This window comes from Lepeophtheirus salmonis, chromosome 8 (assembly GCF_016086655.4).
Source record: "Lepeophtheirus salmonis chromosome 8, UVic_Lsal_1.4, whole genome shotgun sequence".
Lineage (NCBI taxonomy): Eukaryota > Metazoa > Arthropoda > Copepoda > Siphonostomatoida > Caligidae > Lepeophtheirus > Lepeophtheirus salmonis.
Window position 1 is genome coordinate 2,530,733 of NC_052138.2, and position 18,791 is coordinate 2,549,523.

The 18,791-nt window shown below is 33.9% G+C and overlaps 1 protein-coding gene across 1 annotated transcript; it reads right to left on the reverse strand.

The window, feature by feature from the left end:
• Positions 1 to 236: 236 nt before the first annotated feature.
• LOC121123039 (probable Na(+)/H(+) antiporter nhx-9) lies at positions 237 to 3,029 on the reverse strand. The gene has a single exon (XM_040718117.2). The coding sequence runs from the start codon at positions 2,877 to 2,879 to the stop codon at positions 459 to 461; it is 2,421 nt and encodes an 806-aa protein (XP_040574051.1). The 5' UTR covers positions 2,880 to 3,029; the 3' UTR covers positions 237 to 458.
• Positions 3,030 to 18,791: the final 15,762 nt, after the last annotated feature.

Sequence of the window (18,791 nt, forward strand, 5' to 3'; positions counted from 1 at the left end):
CTCTCCTACAGTCAAAGATACGGCCAGCCAGCACTGGGACAACATCATTGTCGCTATGGGCGGCTATTAAGAGAGCTCAGACCCACATCTATTTATAGAATTAATTTTGTTGAAAATGAAAAGTTAGAAAAAATTATATTATGTTGAAGTTTAAAATTCAAAGTGTTTGGATTCTAATGGACCACTACTCAGTATATATGTATAATACATAATTAATAAGATTGAAAGGACAGATATACTTTAATTACCCAAAAAAGTTTTATTCTTCATATACAGACTTAAATAAATAATATTATTCAAAAACATGGGGGATGCAAAATCAAAGTAAATAATTAGAGAGGAAGGACAAAAATTGAAATAACAAAAATATATTTGTATACATACAAAAATGAGGAGAAGATGAAACACTGTTACAATATGGCTCAGAGTTCTAAATATTTTATTCTAGAGCCTTGCCACTACTTTGGTGATTTATTACCAAAATTATTTTCCCTAAAAATGTTCTTAATTGCTTCAGTATCTAGAGTGGACCTCCTCCTTGGGAGTACATATGGAGAGGAAGGATGTGATAAATGTCTTAGTCGTGGGTTGTTGATGGTGAGAGGTGCTAGGGAGTAGCGTCGCTTATTGGATCGCTGTTGCTCCTTGATGGCCACTGTAGAATGCCGACGCACCCTATTTCTACCTATCTCTACTGCGTCCTCTTCTGCACTCCCAGTAAAGGAAGCTTTACGTTTATCCCCACTGGAGTCTTCATCCTCATCCTCTTCGAGGCTCAAGTCTGTGAGCACAAATTTGAGAGGGGTAGAGGGATGCTCCAGACACTCAGATATACGTCTGGCAGTAAGGGATTGACGGCGGAGTTGGGCTGCAACACAGTGAAGATCCGTTTGATGTTCATCGTTGAACATGCGATAATGTTGAAAGTTATTTGCACGGATCCCTTTGAGCAAATTGTGGTGATCAGCAGCTTTGTTCTCCGGACTAAGAGCAGTGGGAGTCGTTGGCTCAGTAAAGGCCCGACGATCCTGAGTGGGTTGTCTTTTAATATCAAGTTCTTGATAAGTAACCTTCTCTGCTCCGTCGTTTTCATTATCTTCTTCCATTAGAGTACTCATGTCGGACTCACTCTCCACAACATAGTTGTCACAGTTCTTATAAAGAACATTAGGACCATAGAGACGTGCAAAATGCTCGTCTAAAGCAATTTTCTCAAATTTTGCTCTTAGAAGATGGAAAGCCATGTCTCGAACGAGGAAACGTTTAATGTATCGCTCATCAAAACGACTCAGAGTTTCGATAATATTCGACTGAGAGACCTGATATGTAATACTATTGATCCCAGCCATCGTATGCTCAATCATTTGCAGATTCAACTCGGTGGATATGAGAGCTTCTTGATCAATATGCTTGGCAATTCCAAGTTTATTCACAAGGAGCTTAATTGTTCCACCCTGAAGGAACACAGTGAAGAAAATGACCATAATCGTTGTGGTTATAAACATGAGGCGATGTGGATTGCTATTTGGAATGAGAATAGCTAGAGAAAATCCAACCGCACCCCTCAGACCCCCATATGCCACAATAAACTGTTCCTTCAAGGATATCTTTTTGACACGGGTCTTGTTAACAAGATAGCTCAGACCATAGACGGATATGTAGCGAACAATGAGGCAGAGCAAAAGAGTTTCCAGGATAAATCCCACATCAAAGTCCCATGACAGTTGTGTTGAATTTGTTTTCGTGGCAACGGCGACGACTTGGCCCAAAAATAAGAAAATAATGGAATCAGAGGCAGCGCTGAGGGTTTTAATTCCATATTTGACTGTGGAGTATGACTTTTTGGATATATTGACGAAGGCATAGCGCTTTTGACAAATACCACAAGCAATGAGTGAAAGTATCCCCGACCAATGAAGAGTCTCAGCAATGATGTATGCCAGATATGCAAAAGTAATGACGATGATGGGCTCAACAGATGTTGCTTCCTTTCTGAATTTAAGAGACAGGGCTGTGATCCATCCAACTATCCATCCAACAGCAAAACCACCAAGTACAACGGTAAAGAAACTTAAAATGGCCATAAGATACTGTATCCCTTCCGTTTCCCCGGGACCAGAGAGAATGATGAGTGTATTGTACAGGACAACGGTGACTCCGTCATTAAGGAGGGACTCTCCAAAGACAATAAAGTAGAGTTCCAAATTAACTCCTATTTCTTCAAATATAGCTAGAACAGCCACAGGATCTACGGCAGAGATGAGAGAAGAAAATACTAAGCAATCCACGAGTTCGATGTTTCTATTGAAAGCCCCTGCTAGACTGGTCCCAGCAAGGATGAGACCAATAAGAAAAGCATTCAAAATCGTGCCCACGATAGCGAAAAGAATGATGGATCCAATATTTGAAAAAAAGTCTCTATCGTAGAGAGAATAGGCAGAGTCGAGGATGATGGGTGGAAGGAGTACTTTGAAGAAGAGATCGATGGTGAAGTCAGGGAAGGCATTCGGAATAACATAATTCCCGATAAATCCCAGGATTATACCCGTAAGTATGAGAAGGCAAGACTCTGGAATATGAAGACGATGGAAAAAAGTTTGTTCAAAGAGGATCTTGAAAAGAGATCCCAGGATGATCATGATCACAAAGATGATGATGACTCCATATTCTTCCCATCTCCAGGATACGAGATGTACAGATTTATGATGATTCTGATGGTCTTGACCACCAGTGGAAGTATGATTGCCCCCATGGCCGTCTGCAAGAGGATGAGGATGAAATCCTGGATCTGCAAGAGTTTGAGAGGTCTCTGTCACATTTCCTTCACTGTCCACTAAGTTCACAATGACTAGGAATATCAATAGCTTGAAGAAACTCATGACAATAAGTTTGTAATATATTCACTCTTAAATAATAATAAAATTTTTGTTAAAAAAAAACAAATAAAAAAACAATAAAACTATAGTTTAATCCAGCACCATTCTTCAGACTTCTTTCGAGACTGTTGAAAAATCAAACGAGTGGTTTTTAGACTTATTTTTATTTTTGTTATTCCTCTCTCTCCCCCTCCCCCTCTCCCTCTTGGATTGAAGAAACAGACGCATTCCAGTATAAAAAATAAAACCACGGACGACGGATATTATCTAGAAACAAATAAATACAACCATCGCACGCTCACATAAAATGGATGGTATTCTTTTACATATGTATATTATGTATTTAAAAATAAGTTAATATACTTATCATACGTAGTCAAAATATACCTACATATATATTAATGTTGTGAAAATATCCATTTTCTCCAAACTCTGATTGAATTAGGATGACGATATGATGTACATCAACATGTGAGCAATCTTCTACAAAAATCAAGTAAAGTGAAAAATCCCAATATCCCTGATTGAAACTTGAAATTTTTATTATATTGATTTGAGAGGTTCTGTGAGTGGAAATTAGAAGTGTCTGTATTTTTATAAGTAGCCTATGCATATAAAGCACTCCGTGTTTTTAATTTTTTTTTATCAGACTAAAAATGTAATTGCAGCAAGATTAAAGGCTTAGGGCATCAACCCTTCTTCGTGCGGATCACACTCCAACCGAGGTAAGCCAGGGTGAATACTATGTAAATAAGAGGCTAGACCACCTCGAGACTATAGAGAGGAAAGAGGGCTCCGGGAAAAACCCCATCATTAATGTGGATCCCCTAAACACGTCCTTGATCAGATTCCCATAGGGGCACAGTCTTAAGGTAGCCATGTACGTCGATGTTTTTAAGGTGACCCAGCTCCCCTGGGTCCAAGCAAATTTCCTCGATGAGAATGTTGTCTTTCAGCAAGATGAAGCCCCACTCAGATCTTCTTAGCTAGCAACTGGGAAAAGGGAATGTGCCTGTCAAACAGTTCGGATGTCAATTCCTTTTGACTTTTCTTTCCGGCCACACATCGAGAGGAGGACTTGCTGGATCTGTCACCCGAATGTTGAAGCCATGAAGGCCTCCATCGTCAAGGAGTGAGATGCCGTGGACACCAAACATCATTCGTAATACTTGGAACTCTTTTTGCAAGAGGCTTGCCGCCATCTGTGAGGCTAATGGTGGACGAATAGAATAAATCAATTTGACATTGGTGATGTATCAGAAAAAGATTAATAAAGATTTTGGTTAAATGTATAATTAAAGAATGGGCGGCTTTTTTTTCCCCATGTGTGTATTTTTTCATGTTTGCAGCTGGTAATGTTATAGTTGATTTATACAAACAGCCCAATATTTCATAAATATATTTAAGTCAATTATACTTATAGGAGCTTTGTATTCGAATTTGTAAGCTGAGTTAAGATTAGAGGTGGATCGACTTGAAAATATGGGGCTTAGGGCTAAGCCGGATAACAAGTGTAGGGTTTCGTGCCAGCCCGCAGGCCTTCAGGGCAAAATATTATAAACTAATCCCTAAAGGTAATCCAATATATAGTCATTACTGTTTAAATGGTATTTCAGATTAGGCTAAATTTTGTTTACTTCAAAATGAAAAATATAGATTATATCCTTAATTATCACTTGTGAGAAGGAAGATTCATGAAACTTTTGAAATTCAACATCATAACTTTAAAATTGAAACTTCTGAATCCCTTTACAAATAGATAATTTCGTTACAAAAAAGTCATATTCAAATGGCTATAGAGATTAAAAAAAACACCATTTGATGACTGAAACATTACAGACGTTACTTTTTCATGAAAATATAACAAAAGAGCGATTTCACAGGTCACCCTAAACATTAAACACACTAGTACACATGCTAGCATAAAAATTTAGAAGAAGTTGACCTTTTTTGGGACCTTTGATATGATCTTAAAAAAATTATTTTTTCTAGAGTTGAGTTCCCAAAAGATGCTCTTGTATCCGAGAAGCTGTGATAAAATTTAATTTAATCATTTTCATGAATTAACACCCTAGTTCTAAGACTGGACTTGACAGAATGAACAAGGACTGACTCGACACTACCCATAAATAGATCCTCTGGGATTTTTTTGGGAAGGCTTAATCTTTAAACATTCAGATACACCTTTCGTTCATCTCTCTTCAAGTCATCATGATCATGGATTAACATCGATCAAAGAGCCCCTAAGTCCGCACCCGTCTAATCTGTCAACTTGACATATTAATAACTCTTCATTTTAGTTCAATCTATATCTACTGGTTATCTCTCGGAGCCTTTGAATCCATGTTTAAGTTCGTTTGAAATCGGGTGTCGCAAAAAAAAGTTAAATTTGAAAACAAGATATATAGAGTAAAATCCGTTAAAGGGTTGTTAATCGATGTAAAATAATTACAATTGTAATTTAGTTTTAAATTTGTCCCTTTTTTTCATCCAAGAAGAAAACCACACAGTCACTTTTTTGTTTGAGGTCATTGATACCACCCCTGGAACGCTCCGTACGATTTTTTTTTTCGTATGCTTTTGAGTAAAGAATGACCTAATTTCAAATCTTTGACACTGTAAACGGTCTATACAGAGTAAGGATGTCCAACCCGTGGTTTGCAGGCCACATTGTGGCCTGTTGAATGTTTAAATGCGGCCCACATCTCATTCTCACTTAAAGTAGTATTTTTTAGCAAAATTGTCACAATACCATCAAAACCCGTAGAACGGGCATTATGAAAGGTTTTTCATTAAGAGAGCCTCAACTTTTTTTAAATAAATAAAACACAAAAAGATAAAGATTCTGACAATTTTTTTTCAGTACAAATTATAAATATATATATTTACTTATAAAAATCATTTTCTCTAACGTGACCACCACGAGGACATTTACAAAAGTCCAATCGCAGAACTCAACTTTCCACTACTTTTTCCAATAAATTGATCAATATCGCAGGAATTGAGCTTTTGATATTTTCTCTGAGCTCTTCTAAAGTTGTACTGAAATCACATGTTTGCCAAGTCCATACCTTACAATTGGGGCCGAAAACATGATTCAATTAACATGGTGTGATAGTGATTTCCATTTATAAACATGTGGCAATTACCATCATCAACGAAAAAATTAGCCCCAATGATCCCTCCAGCATGAAGTTCACAACACCAAATAGTATTGTTTTCGGGATACAATGATTTATCACAGAAGAACTTGTGGATTACTGCCTGACCAATAATGCATATTTTGCTTAATAACAAAGCCATTGAGCCCAAATGAGTTAATCAAATAAGATGATTTTATGCTCTTAAAGATACAACAATTGAACAGTTATTTTGACCATAAATTTGGATAATTTGCAATCGCTGATAAAATATCAAATTTTTTTGAATTTTTTCTTCAAAAATCTACATTTTCTACTAAATAGGAAAGAATCTATATATATATTTTTTGAGGGGGGGGGGATACAGCCCCTTTATCCCACCCTGCGGACGCCTCTGTGTTGTGGTGTTTGACCCCGAACTGCTTGATGATGGCCGAAGTTTCTATTCTCTTTTTATGGAGAACATCTTTAATTTAATGAATGCGCACAACTCACAAAAATAAAATTAAATTGATTGTGCAATACTTCTTTATTTACTACTCGGTCATTAAGAAATCGTTTTTATATGTCGGAATATATGCTTTGATTCAGGAGATGCATCAAAGACATGATCCTTAATAGATAAACCTGATATTTTTACAATTACCATAAAATTATTAGAGCTTAATTATGGGCGGAAATACTATGTTTCTCGATTGTTTTGGTAAAGTATCTTATTTCGCTCGTTTGCTGGTGTGACGTCTGATAATTTCCTTTGTCATTGGTCAGTATCATCACTCTATGTATTTTATTTCTACATAGAGTCTTTTTGCTGAGCAAAAACTAGGGATTTCTTTTTTAAAGTCAAAAGTTAGTTGACCAAAACAATAGATAGAATAGTTATTTATATATCGATCACTGCATATCTTGTAAGGAACTATAATACTATACTCTATAAATATAAACAAGTCGTAAATACAACGAGGAAAAGAAAATATTTAAAGTGCCTCTAGCTATAATCTTTGATCAATTTTAAGGAATAGACTCTTGTATGATTTAAAGTAAGATGACTTTACGTATTAGAAACTCAAAAAGAATATTACATAGGATTCTGATTTTTAATTTAAAGTATACAAAAAAGGAACTTGAGTTGAATGTATATTCTACATAATATCCATTGATGAAGTCTTATGATTATATCTAAATGATTAATAAATAATAACCAGTTGGCAATGAGAAAAATACAGAAGAATAAGTTTTCATATTCTTTTTTTTTCCAAATGTTTCTTTTAGCCTTTTGTTTGTCGAGTTTGGAAGTGAATTAAAAAGAAATATAGAATTGAACTACGTAGCTCAACGTGCTCGGGAGAAGTTATTCTCTTGCATTCAATGTGCGTTCGCGCCCAAGTGATTCCTAGAGAAGGAAATATACTTTATGTATATGGACTTTAAAGAAGATTCCTAGGTCGGATGGAGTTTACAATAATGTTTACTGATACTATATCAGTGCAACTCCATCCAACTAATTGAACGTACATTATAAAAAAAAGAAATTTAAATGTTACTTGAATTGTAAAATATATGACATTAGACGAGGTTGATTCTTTTTGTAGTTTTAACCTGAAGAGTTTTTTTATTTTTCCAAAGCTGTTATGACTTACAGTTATTCTTTTATTATCGAGGAGAGAACATCTAAGTATAAGGTGACTACGTGTGAATGTGCTCATAAAAACTGAGTGTAACATTGATAATTTGTTGTGGAGTTATAATTGGGAGTCCTTGTTGGACTTGGAGTAGAAATGAGGATTAATTAACAAATTCTTGCCAATGTTTTTTTCTACATATGGAGTACAATTTTTGCTTATTTTGTTACTATTATATCAGCAACAGCTAATTTAATGAAACGATATAGACAGTTCAGATGCGGATCCTCTTAAAAATTGTTCAAATTATCCGGGTGATCACGTTATTGTTCGGTTTGTTTATTTTTTACAAAAGGGCTGGTCAATTTTTTTACATTATCTTAACATGATATATCTACGGACGTATACAGTAACCGGATAATTCGGCTTGTCCTATCTCTAATTAGGGTGGTTTGAAAAATAACTCTGTACACTTCTCATAGTGATGCTTCCATCTCTATAACCCGTCCCGTCAGTAACTTCACTGGAAGAAGGGTGCCCGATACTTATTTTACATTAAACGATTTTGCCTCAAAAATATTCAGACTTAATAGATAAATTAGATAAGTAATTAATTTTTATTATTTATATGCGATATTTATTAGAATAGAATGCATTAAATGTTGGAATAATGATTGAAATAAGTCACATATCATGCTTATTCGTCAACTGATAAGTCTTTTCTAGAATGAATAAATCATCCAATCTAATGATAATTACTAATGGAGAAGAAATTAGCAATTCTTTGTTTGGAATCGTTGCCATGTTTTTTATTATTACTATACTAATTTTCTACTTTGACTCTGGTTCGAATTCATTACATAGTGAGATTTTGTTTGCGTATAGATGGGTATTTTGGGGCATGATTCCAACATCTTCCTAAAAGAACACAACCATCGAATGCGTTTTACAGTAATACAAATTACATATTTATATAAAAATATTCCAAAGGAACATCAATTTTAACCAAAAAAGACATATAAATTTTATATTAAGGCGAGATATACTTGAGGCAAAGTGGTTTAAGGCAAAAAGTGTAAGGCATAATTACATAGCGCCGGGTGAAGTGTAAACACTCACATCAAACTAACTCAAACAACTGTGAAAATAACAGCTGTGTGTCCGAAATGGCTACAAATTGGGGGAGTAACTGTCAAGAGATGCTAGATAAATGTGACAAGCTTTTAATTACGAGTCCTATCATCTTTCATTGAGGTCGGAAAACTTTTAGACGATCCTCGTATATATGTGTGGCGATAACATAAAAACAAGCTGGGATTTTCTTGATGAAAGAGAGAAAAACGCATTATTATAAGTTTTTTACTAGAATGAAAACCAAAGAGGATTTTGTAAAGAGTCAAATACACTATTAAACCCCTGAAAAGCTGTCCAACAAATTATTAATATTATAGATATTTGTGTCAATTTTTAAATGAACATATTATAAATAAATTCAGTCAATTTGATCGTGCAGTATTTGAACTTTAAATCAAATTTTCATATCATCAATTTCAGTTGGTGAGGCCAGTTCTTAAGCAGGTAGTCCCTGTTTTCTTTTCGTTATTCCAGCAACGTGAATACTTTTATACAATCTTTTTTAAAAATAATTTTGACGTCATGACGTCCCTGTGTATTTTATGATCAGTGATACCAAATGACCAATTTTTATCATGTTCAGTAAACCTTAAAAACCGCTCCTAAGGACTTTATCACTTTTTTGAATTAATATAAAGGATAGTACTCAGATCAATGGATACGTTCATCATACTGTCCCAATATTTGGGGAAAAGTATCCCAGCTTGCATTTATGTTATCGCCACACATATTAAGTTATGAGCGTTTTTCACTAGATGTTTTTAGTGAGATATATCTCACGATTAATACAGTCCATAAAAAAAAACTAAAAGTTAAGTTAAAGTTTAGAGGTACACTTAAAAAAAAGTTCATTTACAGTTTTGTATTTGGTGAGGCCGGTTGTGTGTTACAGCAGACAGGCAGGCAAAAAAAATCATGCTGTTTATGGAGCCAATACAGTATCAAATGCAATAGCAAAGCGGTAATTCCAATGATTCCATTCTGGTAAATGTACGTCAAAAATGTCGATAAAGTAATGGAAATCATCGAGTTGGACGGGATTGTGAGCAGTTATTCCATTGGCCAGGCACAAAAGATTAGCCAAAAACCATCTAAATGGAATAATCCTAATTATGTGTTCTTTATTGTCAAAATAAAGTGAAAAACGGTAAGAACTTTTTAATTGACTTATTATTTAAGGGAATTATATGGAGGGCACATGAAGAAACTTAGGAACGTAGAGTTTGAGAACCACTTGACCTGACTATCATGATGATAAAATTCTTCAAAGTCCCCAAAAAGCGTCATAAGATAATTAATTAGTGCTTCGGAAATCAAATGATAAGAGTATAACCCTGTCTTTGCGACAGGCTCATCCTTTCCGCAAGTCTAATTACTAATAATTATCTAGAACAATAAGGAACATTGTAAGAAAAAAAAAGAATCAGAATGAGAGCAAATATTACAAAAAATATTAAATAAATAGTGTTCATACAATATACATTATAGGTACGTACATATATGGGATTCTCGAGCATCGCCCAAAACAAATAAGACACATTTCTTTGTAGGCAAGCAAATCCCGGGTGTGGCAGTATCCCTTCCTATTTCAAAAATGTAATGAAATAAGTTATGAATGATGGAAAAGTTTAATTTTTGATATACAACAATAGTACACATTTAAAGTTTTTTTGTTTCACAGAGTTTTAAACTTCATAGCAGATATGTAGTTGTAACTTGCACAGAGCATTTTGTGCAAGTTTCACGTAAAAAAATTAATTTTTTTCTTAGCCTAAATTTATTCTTGCAAAATACCGAGTGGTCCATTCAAATCTGAACACTTTGAATTTTAACCATCAACAAGATATAATTTATTAATTAACAATAGAATCTCAACAAAACTAATACTATGTGCGTCTGAGCTCTCTTAATCGTTAATGTAACCACACTTAGCGGCAATGACGGCTTCCAGGCGGATGTAGTCCTCTGACATGATGTCCTAGTGCTGTCTAACAGTTGATTTGAGGGCCACGGTGTTTGGATGACGGACACTGCAGGTATTCCACTCGACATGTACTCATTTGGCCTCTCCACTCTCTCAAGGCTATCTCCACCCACTTTTTTGATAGCTCTCTGGACAGAATGGTGTAAGACTCCGAGGTCTCTTGTATGAGCCCTCATGGAGTTGAGGCTATTGGCCTGGACTGCTTTCTTTCACTCCTTCGGGCCCAGTTTTTTATTATTCGGAGCTCTTCTTCATTTCAACGTCGTTTCGGACTTGCTGAAGGCGTAGACGGTGGTCTTGTGGCCCCCAACTGCCATGAGTGTGCGAATGGAAATTCTTCAATCATGTTCAAGTGTCATTTTCTCGACTTGTGCGTATGCTAGAGAGCTCAGGTTTTTTTTTGTTTTGTAACAAATTGTTTATGCTTGACTATATATTGAAATATGAATTAATGTAAATCATTCAACCTCCATTAATTATTGAATTAGTAAGTTGCCAGATTACAAAGTACCACCCGGTACACAATATAAATTAAAAAGAATACATAAATCGTCAACAGTGCTTCAACAAATAAAATGTTTATAGGATTACTATTAAAAACTATAAAAAAAAAAAAAAATCAATAGCCAAATTTCAACACTGTACTTCTATATATATGTATATTTAACCAGTATCTCATTCTCGTCAAAACTGTCCGTCACTCATGTTGGTCTCTTTACCATTTCCTCCATCCCTTGTCTTTTTTAGCAGTCCTTGCCGTTACATGATGGACTCTACTTTTACTGACAAGGTTTCTATTTTCTGGAATACTTCACACCGTTGACATTAGCCAATCACCCTTCCTGATTTTGTAGTTCAATTTTTTTTAATATCTTCCACACTCTTTAAATTAATTACTGCACGGATGGAAATGGGAGGAAGAGGTGTTCTGAATTTTCGATCCCCAAGACTCAGAAAGTGCAGTATCCCCACTGCATATTGGTGTTGAGTAAGCCTTTCAATATCGGAACCACTTTTTTCATAAGAACTAAAAGGGTTCTGCTTTTGGATTTTCAATTAAAGCCTAGTTGAATATTTTATGACTGATCCATATATTAATTGCCTCATTTTTGACTATTTTAGTTAGACACACATCTATTAATAGTATTAATTTTGTGGAAATTCTATTGCTAATTAATAAATTATTATATCTTGTCGATGTGTAAAATTCAAAGTGCTCAGATATTAAGGGACCACTCGGTAGTATAACTTTTGCTCAACTTGTTTGCATGTACCAATGTTGTAGGTGTACATTAAGTAATTAGACAAAGCGAGTAAGACATTTCAAAACGATGCTTAAAAAACTGGATATATTCATGACGGACCAACACAAACTCCATCATAACAGCAGTATTAGTATAGGTACGTTGGAATAAACTGGTTCTTAAAATGTGTGGTTTTTGTTTGTTTGTTTTTTTCAAAATGAACGTAGTTCAAAAATATTTCTTTTAGTACAAAATGAAGAAATATATATAAATTTTGCGCTAGGTATATGGACCATTTTTTCAAATTTCATATGTAAAAAAATTCGTTTTCACCAAAAATAGTTAATATAACTCAAACTACAGAAATTTGTCAAATAAAACAATTTTAGATAAATAAACAATCTTTCTAAAGTTTTTATATAGTTCTCCTCTAGGTTGATTATTTCTTCTCAAAAAAATATATATAAATTATTTTTATCCTCTATGCATAACATAAGATCTAAAAATTTATAAAAAAAAAATCAAGTCATTTTTGAAAGTGAGAAACTCTATATTTTCCAGCAGGGAAAGGTTGCAAAAAATATTTTTTCATATCTGAATACAATTATAAACTAATAAAATATACATCACACCAAGCAAAATAAATAATTAGTAAGGATAATTGAGTATCATTTTTTTAAATTATCTATATAAAAAACCATTGTTAAACATACACTTTACCAATGGTATTTTAAAAAACAAAAAAAAAAACTAATTGTCATTCTAAAGCTCTAGCGATTCAACCAAATGAAAATATGTTGTGATATTTGGATGGTTTGTTGGAAAAAATATAAAAACATGGTGTGCTAAACGTGCAATATGTATACTTTTTCTCTTCAATTATTTTTCATTATAATTCAAATTAAAAATATTATTTTTATGCATATAAAACATCAAAATATAATATAATAAATGTAGTCGTCTTTAAAAAATATAGAATATGAATTTTTTTTTTAAATTAAACTAAAAATATTTTTAATTTTTTGGAAAAAAAAATTATAGTTTCTTCCAGAAAATTAAATTTTTTGATAAAAATCCACAAATATTTTTAATAAATAAAATTTTTGTGAATAGTTTTCAAAAATTTAATTTGAAATATTAAAATTTTTTGAAAAAAAAGTTCATAAATCCATAGCTATTTACAAAAAAATAAAAAAATTTAATATTAAATTTTTTGTTAAGAGATTGTGAATAAAAAGATTGATTGGTAAAAAATTTTTGGAATAACATTTTTCATGATCCTTTTCTTATAAAAAGTTATTAAGGTTTTGGTTTTGCTTCTTGATTGTGGAAAATTTCCCTGTTGCACTCTGTAGTTGTTCCTCCAATTAATGATAAATAGAATATACAAAGTTATAGCTTAATTTCTGTAATAGATTTTGTAATGAGAAGAAATGAGAATAATAGATTTAATATTTTATCTTTAAAGAGTGACTCATCATCATAAATACTTTTACAGAAGTTGGCTACAAAAGTCTCTCTCTCATCTTCTCGGAACAGCTTTTACACAGGGACGAACAGTGTTTAGTGGAATAAAATTCCATTTCTTCTCCAATGAGTCCTCTTATGAGTAAATATTTTGATGATCCACACGACTTACTTTTTCTTCAAGTAATTAGCAATGTGGAAAATTCAAGGGATTTATATTTGTGCTTGAACCTGGCCAAAATTTGCATTAGTTGTTTTCACACCAAGCCTGGGTGGAAATGTGATATGTGATGGCACTCCACCTTGAGTGAAGGTATATTTCTTATCTTGAAATATCATTTGAATCCAAGGCAGCATTGCCGCCGGTTCCAATATCAGCTATTGATAAGACTCTTATTGAATTTGATCCCTTGTGGATTGAAAATATTTGGAGACTCACATACAGCAGCATAAATCTTAATCCCTACCGTTTCTGATACAGATTGTGGGTTCGTTCTGCTGTGGGTATTGAAACTATGTCCTTTCGAATCACACGGTCATTTTGGGGATTAAATATAGGTTGGATGGAGGAATATTTATCATCACTTGAGAGTATGCTTTTTCTAATGTGAAGACCGCTTCTCTCTCCTTGGCAAGCCACCTGTCATTCTGGACGTTGTAGCTTCTGTCGACAGTCCAGTTCTTCACGTCGGAGAAGAAGATGATTATTCCTCCATGGCTCTTCAGGTCATTGAGGAGACGCTTACCGTTTGTGAGCCTGGTGACCTTCATGGATGCCGTGAGGATGTGCTGTTAGGTCATTCGGTATGACCTGTACTCGAGGTCCTCATTCACAGCCTTGGAGACCAGCTGATTGCTCACTCCACGCTTCTTGGCCAACCTGGACAAGGAAGTCCCCGGCGAAGCCTTGATGGACTTCCGGAGGCCTTCAAGGAAGCGGGGAGTGCGGAGTCGGTCACTTCTCATGTTGTGGGCCTTGCGGCAGACATTCCCCTCAACCTCCTAGGCATTGAAGACCTGGTACATCGTGGTCTTGGGGTAGTTAAGTAGCTTGTAGATAGCAGAGGGCTTGTGTCCCGCGCGAGCCAATTCGAGGATGGCGTCTCTCCTTGTTTGTTCCATGATGACTATTGTTTGTTGTCAAAACAATTGTAGTGGAAGTTATAGTGTATTGTTCATGCAACCTTTTATATTCAGGGTATGATTTAACCCCGAATATCCACATTATGGATCAGGATGAGGTTTAAAGTAGTTCCAATTTATCGTGGACACCCTGTATTTAGAAGAATCTTGATTTTTTCCATTCTATTTCGTTTTTTGTTTGTAGTTAAGAGATGACGTTTCAGCATACGATGCACATACATCTTAACCTTATTCTCGATAGTGTTGGATACCCTGGGCTGAGAAATATCATATACTCTCTCTGATTCCCTTTGACGCTGTACAGGAGTTGATTCCTGAATGCCTCTCATCTCTTAGGAAGTCTTTTTAGACTTTAGTGGTCAATGTTGAGATCAATCACCGCTTCTACCTATTTCTTTATGACGTCTAATTCTTCTCCCAACAAAATAAAAAATGTTTATATCTATATACTGAAGGGATTATACGATCTCAACTTGACAGCTTGTCGGAGTATATTATCTGTAACGCGTGTAAAGCAGTTCCAAAGCGTCTGAGAGCTGTAGTTTCCACAAATGGTGACCATGTGGAATGAACTAGCACTCACTTTGAAATAAATTTCACGTTGATTGCAACAGTTTCAAAATATATTTCAAGATTTGTGTTCTTACTTGACTGTAGAAGTAGTTCCAAGACTTATGGGGTTGTATTTTATCCACTTAAGTTCGTTCACTCTTGTGTGCTTAGAAATTCAGGAGTATTTATACTAATCCCAACTCTTGCTCCCTTCAATCTAAAATGATGTTCAAATAAGTAAATTGGGACATTTGATTTTGTGAGTTTGAGTATTCAGTGAGTTGACACAATTTGACTGCATTAAGTACAACATCAGTTCTTTTCCAACAAATATTGTTATTTCTCGCAAAAAAAGTCATTACAAAGTATCAATGATTCAGTTTAAGAGCCCACCTAAGGGAGGAAAAAAATAAGATGTATACGTAAACTCATTTCTGAATTAATAAATAATAATGTTAATCTCTTGTTTCTTTTATAAATAAAGTTTATATGAATGTTTTAATTATGTCTAGTCATTCTGAGTGCATCTTAAGTATGAGTTGAGAACTCTTTAGTAACAAGGAGTGTGTGTAGCTAAGGCATATCCAGGTAGTGCTCTGGAGACTTAAGTACACCTTCACTTAAAACACCAGTCAAGTTTTTTGTTGAGGTATCCTGTATAAGTTTGCCTGCACGTCATACTTTCACTTTCTATCTCAAAATTGGAGACAGCGACAGAGGATAGTTGAAACTCAATTATCGCAACCTATTAATAATAAGTAAATAACTTTGGTACGTCAAGCGAAGGACCGCGAAGGACGAAGAGAATAATTTATTCACAGATGATGAGGAGAAGGATCTCGACTTTTTGGAGTTATTCGGATAATTAGCGATTCGAAGGGTCACAAAATTAGATGGAAGGTCTCATTGTGGGGAAGAGGTTGTGTATTCTGCTCTTATGGAGTATTCGAAGGAGAGTAGGGGGTGAGTTCTCTCGGAAATCCATCTGTTGGTTGAGGGATGAGGCCGGAAAAGATCATATCTAACTATGCAAGACATTACGTCTTTTTTTTATGTCTACCATGAATCATGACAGTAGAATTACTTTCAGGAGTACTTTGCACCGAAGTGATTTACTTATTGTTAAAAGGTTGCGAGAGTTGAATTTCAACTATTCTCTGTCGCTGTCTCCAATTTTGAGATAGAAAGGGAAAGTAGAACTTATGCAGGATACTCGTTTTTTATTTTTGTTTTCAAACTGTTACATTATTCTCTCACTCTTGAAGAGATACATTTAAGTATTGAGTAAATACGTGTGAGTGTGCTCATGAAAAATAAAACCCAAAAAATCGGAGAATAACACTGAGATTACCTGGTTAGTGGACAATAATTTGTACAACCACAAGTTATTTTAGATAATTTACTTCACATCCAGCATACTTTTTAGATTGAACAGGGCCTCAAAAGTTTTTTGAGACTGATACGTCGCTAGTTCCTTTTTAGGGGAGGGGATTGAGCCCCTGTAATATTTCTGAAGCAGTACGGATATGAATATTTGTACACAAGAGACATAAAATATATATGTGGTCATTAGATACATGTTTTTCTTCATTAACCATAAGCATGCCAAGATACAATTGTAGAATTTGACTCTACAAGTTTAATTGAAGGAGTTAATATTTACTAGCCGAATGCACTCATTTTCACTTCTCTGTTAATACAGTTAAACGTCATAGGAATAAAGATTTTTGAAAAGTCAAAATTGTAGAAGCTATTATATCCTAATTGTAACTTGAATAATAGTTAAAATGTGAGTAGTTCAACTTTGTTAATAGAGATGGTCATATTAGTGCATTCGGCGTCTAAAAATTAACTTCTTCTATAAACTTGTACTAGAAAATTTATTGATTCAATATCATAAAGTAATATAATACCTTGTTTAAACATCAATCTATTAAAATAAGAATCGTTCGATACCTAATATCATATTTTTGTAAGGAAAAACGGTTGTTTTCTTTGTTTGTTATTTAATAATTCGCCACGGATTTAACTTCTAATCTGCAGTAAGCGTTACCGCCAATCTTTGGTGTAAATTCTTTTAAAAGTACATAATAAAACAAATATATAAGAATTTTAATATGCTTTTGAAGGCTTTATAGCAATCATTATTTTTATCAACAAAAAGTCATAGTACAAGAGCTGATATTAACAAGTGTATTAATTCAGTAATACCATATGTCTCGCTTTTTTCTTTACCAAAATTGGAATTCCAATCAGGATGCAATACATATATTATGACTGCCATAGTAAAAATTATATCTAATATATATAGGGTCCTTCATTAGGGACGCTTTAATTCTATTTTCCATTAGGGAAAAAACGAATTCATATATTTTTTTTCCTTTGACATTTCATTTCAATATACACTTGATTAGCAATTGCAAATTATCCAAATGTGTTATCAAAATAACCGTTAAATTGTCGCAACATCAAGAACATAAATTCATCTTCAGTGATGAAGCTCATTTTTGGCTCAATGTCTTTGTTAATATGCAAAATTTGCAGTATTGGTCAGGTAGCAATCCACAAGTGATTCACAAGACATCATTGCATCTCGAAAAAATTACTGTGAACTTCATGCTAAAGGAATCATTGGGAAAATCGTTATGAACATTGATGACTTATTTTTTTGTCCCCCGTTACAAAGTAGGGACTTGAATTATTTCTAGAAATGAACAATAAGAAAAGACCCCCAGATTCTTGGTTGGGCTCAAACGGTCGGCAACGGCATCCCCATGTTCTCTATGAGTAAGTTGGGACTATAGCGCTTGGTGAGCAAGGCAACCATCTAATGTACCATTTCTGATGATCTTGGCCTGATCTCTTAAATTTGAAAAATTAAATTTTGTGAGAAAAAAAATTGAAAAATTAAATTTGTGGGAAAAAAAAATTGAAAAATTAAATTAAATTTCAAATATTGCATTTTTGAAAAAAAAAAAAAAATATCCATGTTTTAAATTGTTTAGAAACACAATTCAAATATTGAATTTTTTCGAAAAAAATTACAAAAGTTCACAGCTGTTCACAAAAAAATTAAATTTCCAAAGCTATTCAGAGAAATTAAAAATTTTTGGAACTAAATTTTGTGAGAAAAAAAATTAAAAAATTTAATTTAATTTCAAATATTATATTTTTGAAAAAAAAAAAAAATCAAATAATAAATTTTCTAATAACAAGCAAATATTCCTTTATTTGGGGGGAAGGGTACATCCCCTCCATCCTGCCCCCTGCGGACACCCCTGCGCTATGTCAAAATGTCGAAGCCTTCCTTGGTTGATTCCTTCCTTCTGATATTCCTTCCTGTTTTTAACCATTAGAACACGTTAGTAGAAAAATATGGGAACAAGGGAGAAGAGATTTGACAATGGAGCCATTAAAAATGATTGCTCGTAAAATATCCTGGTAGACAATTATGTACTGTATATTTATTTTATTGTTCTTGGTTGTGTTTTTTAATCATTTTTTTTTTGTTCTTTGAAAAGTGTTCATTAAGCCTTACACAAAAAATAATAATCACTATAACATAGATAATGACTCCATATAATTATCATTATGATGTACCTTGACCCAAGGATCCATTATTTCAATTA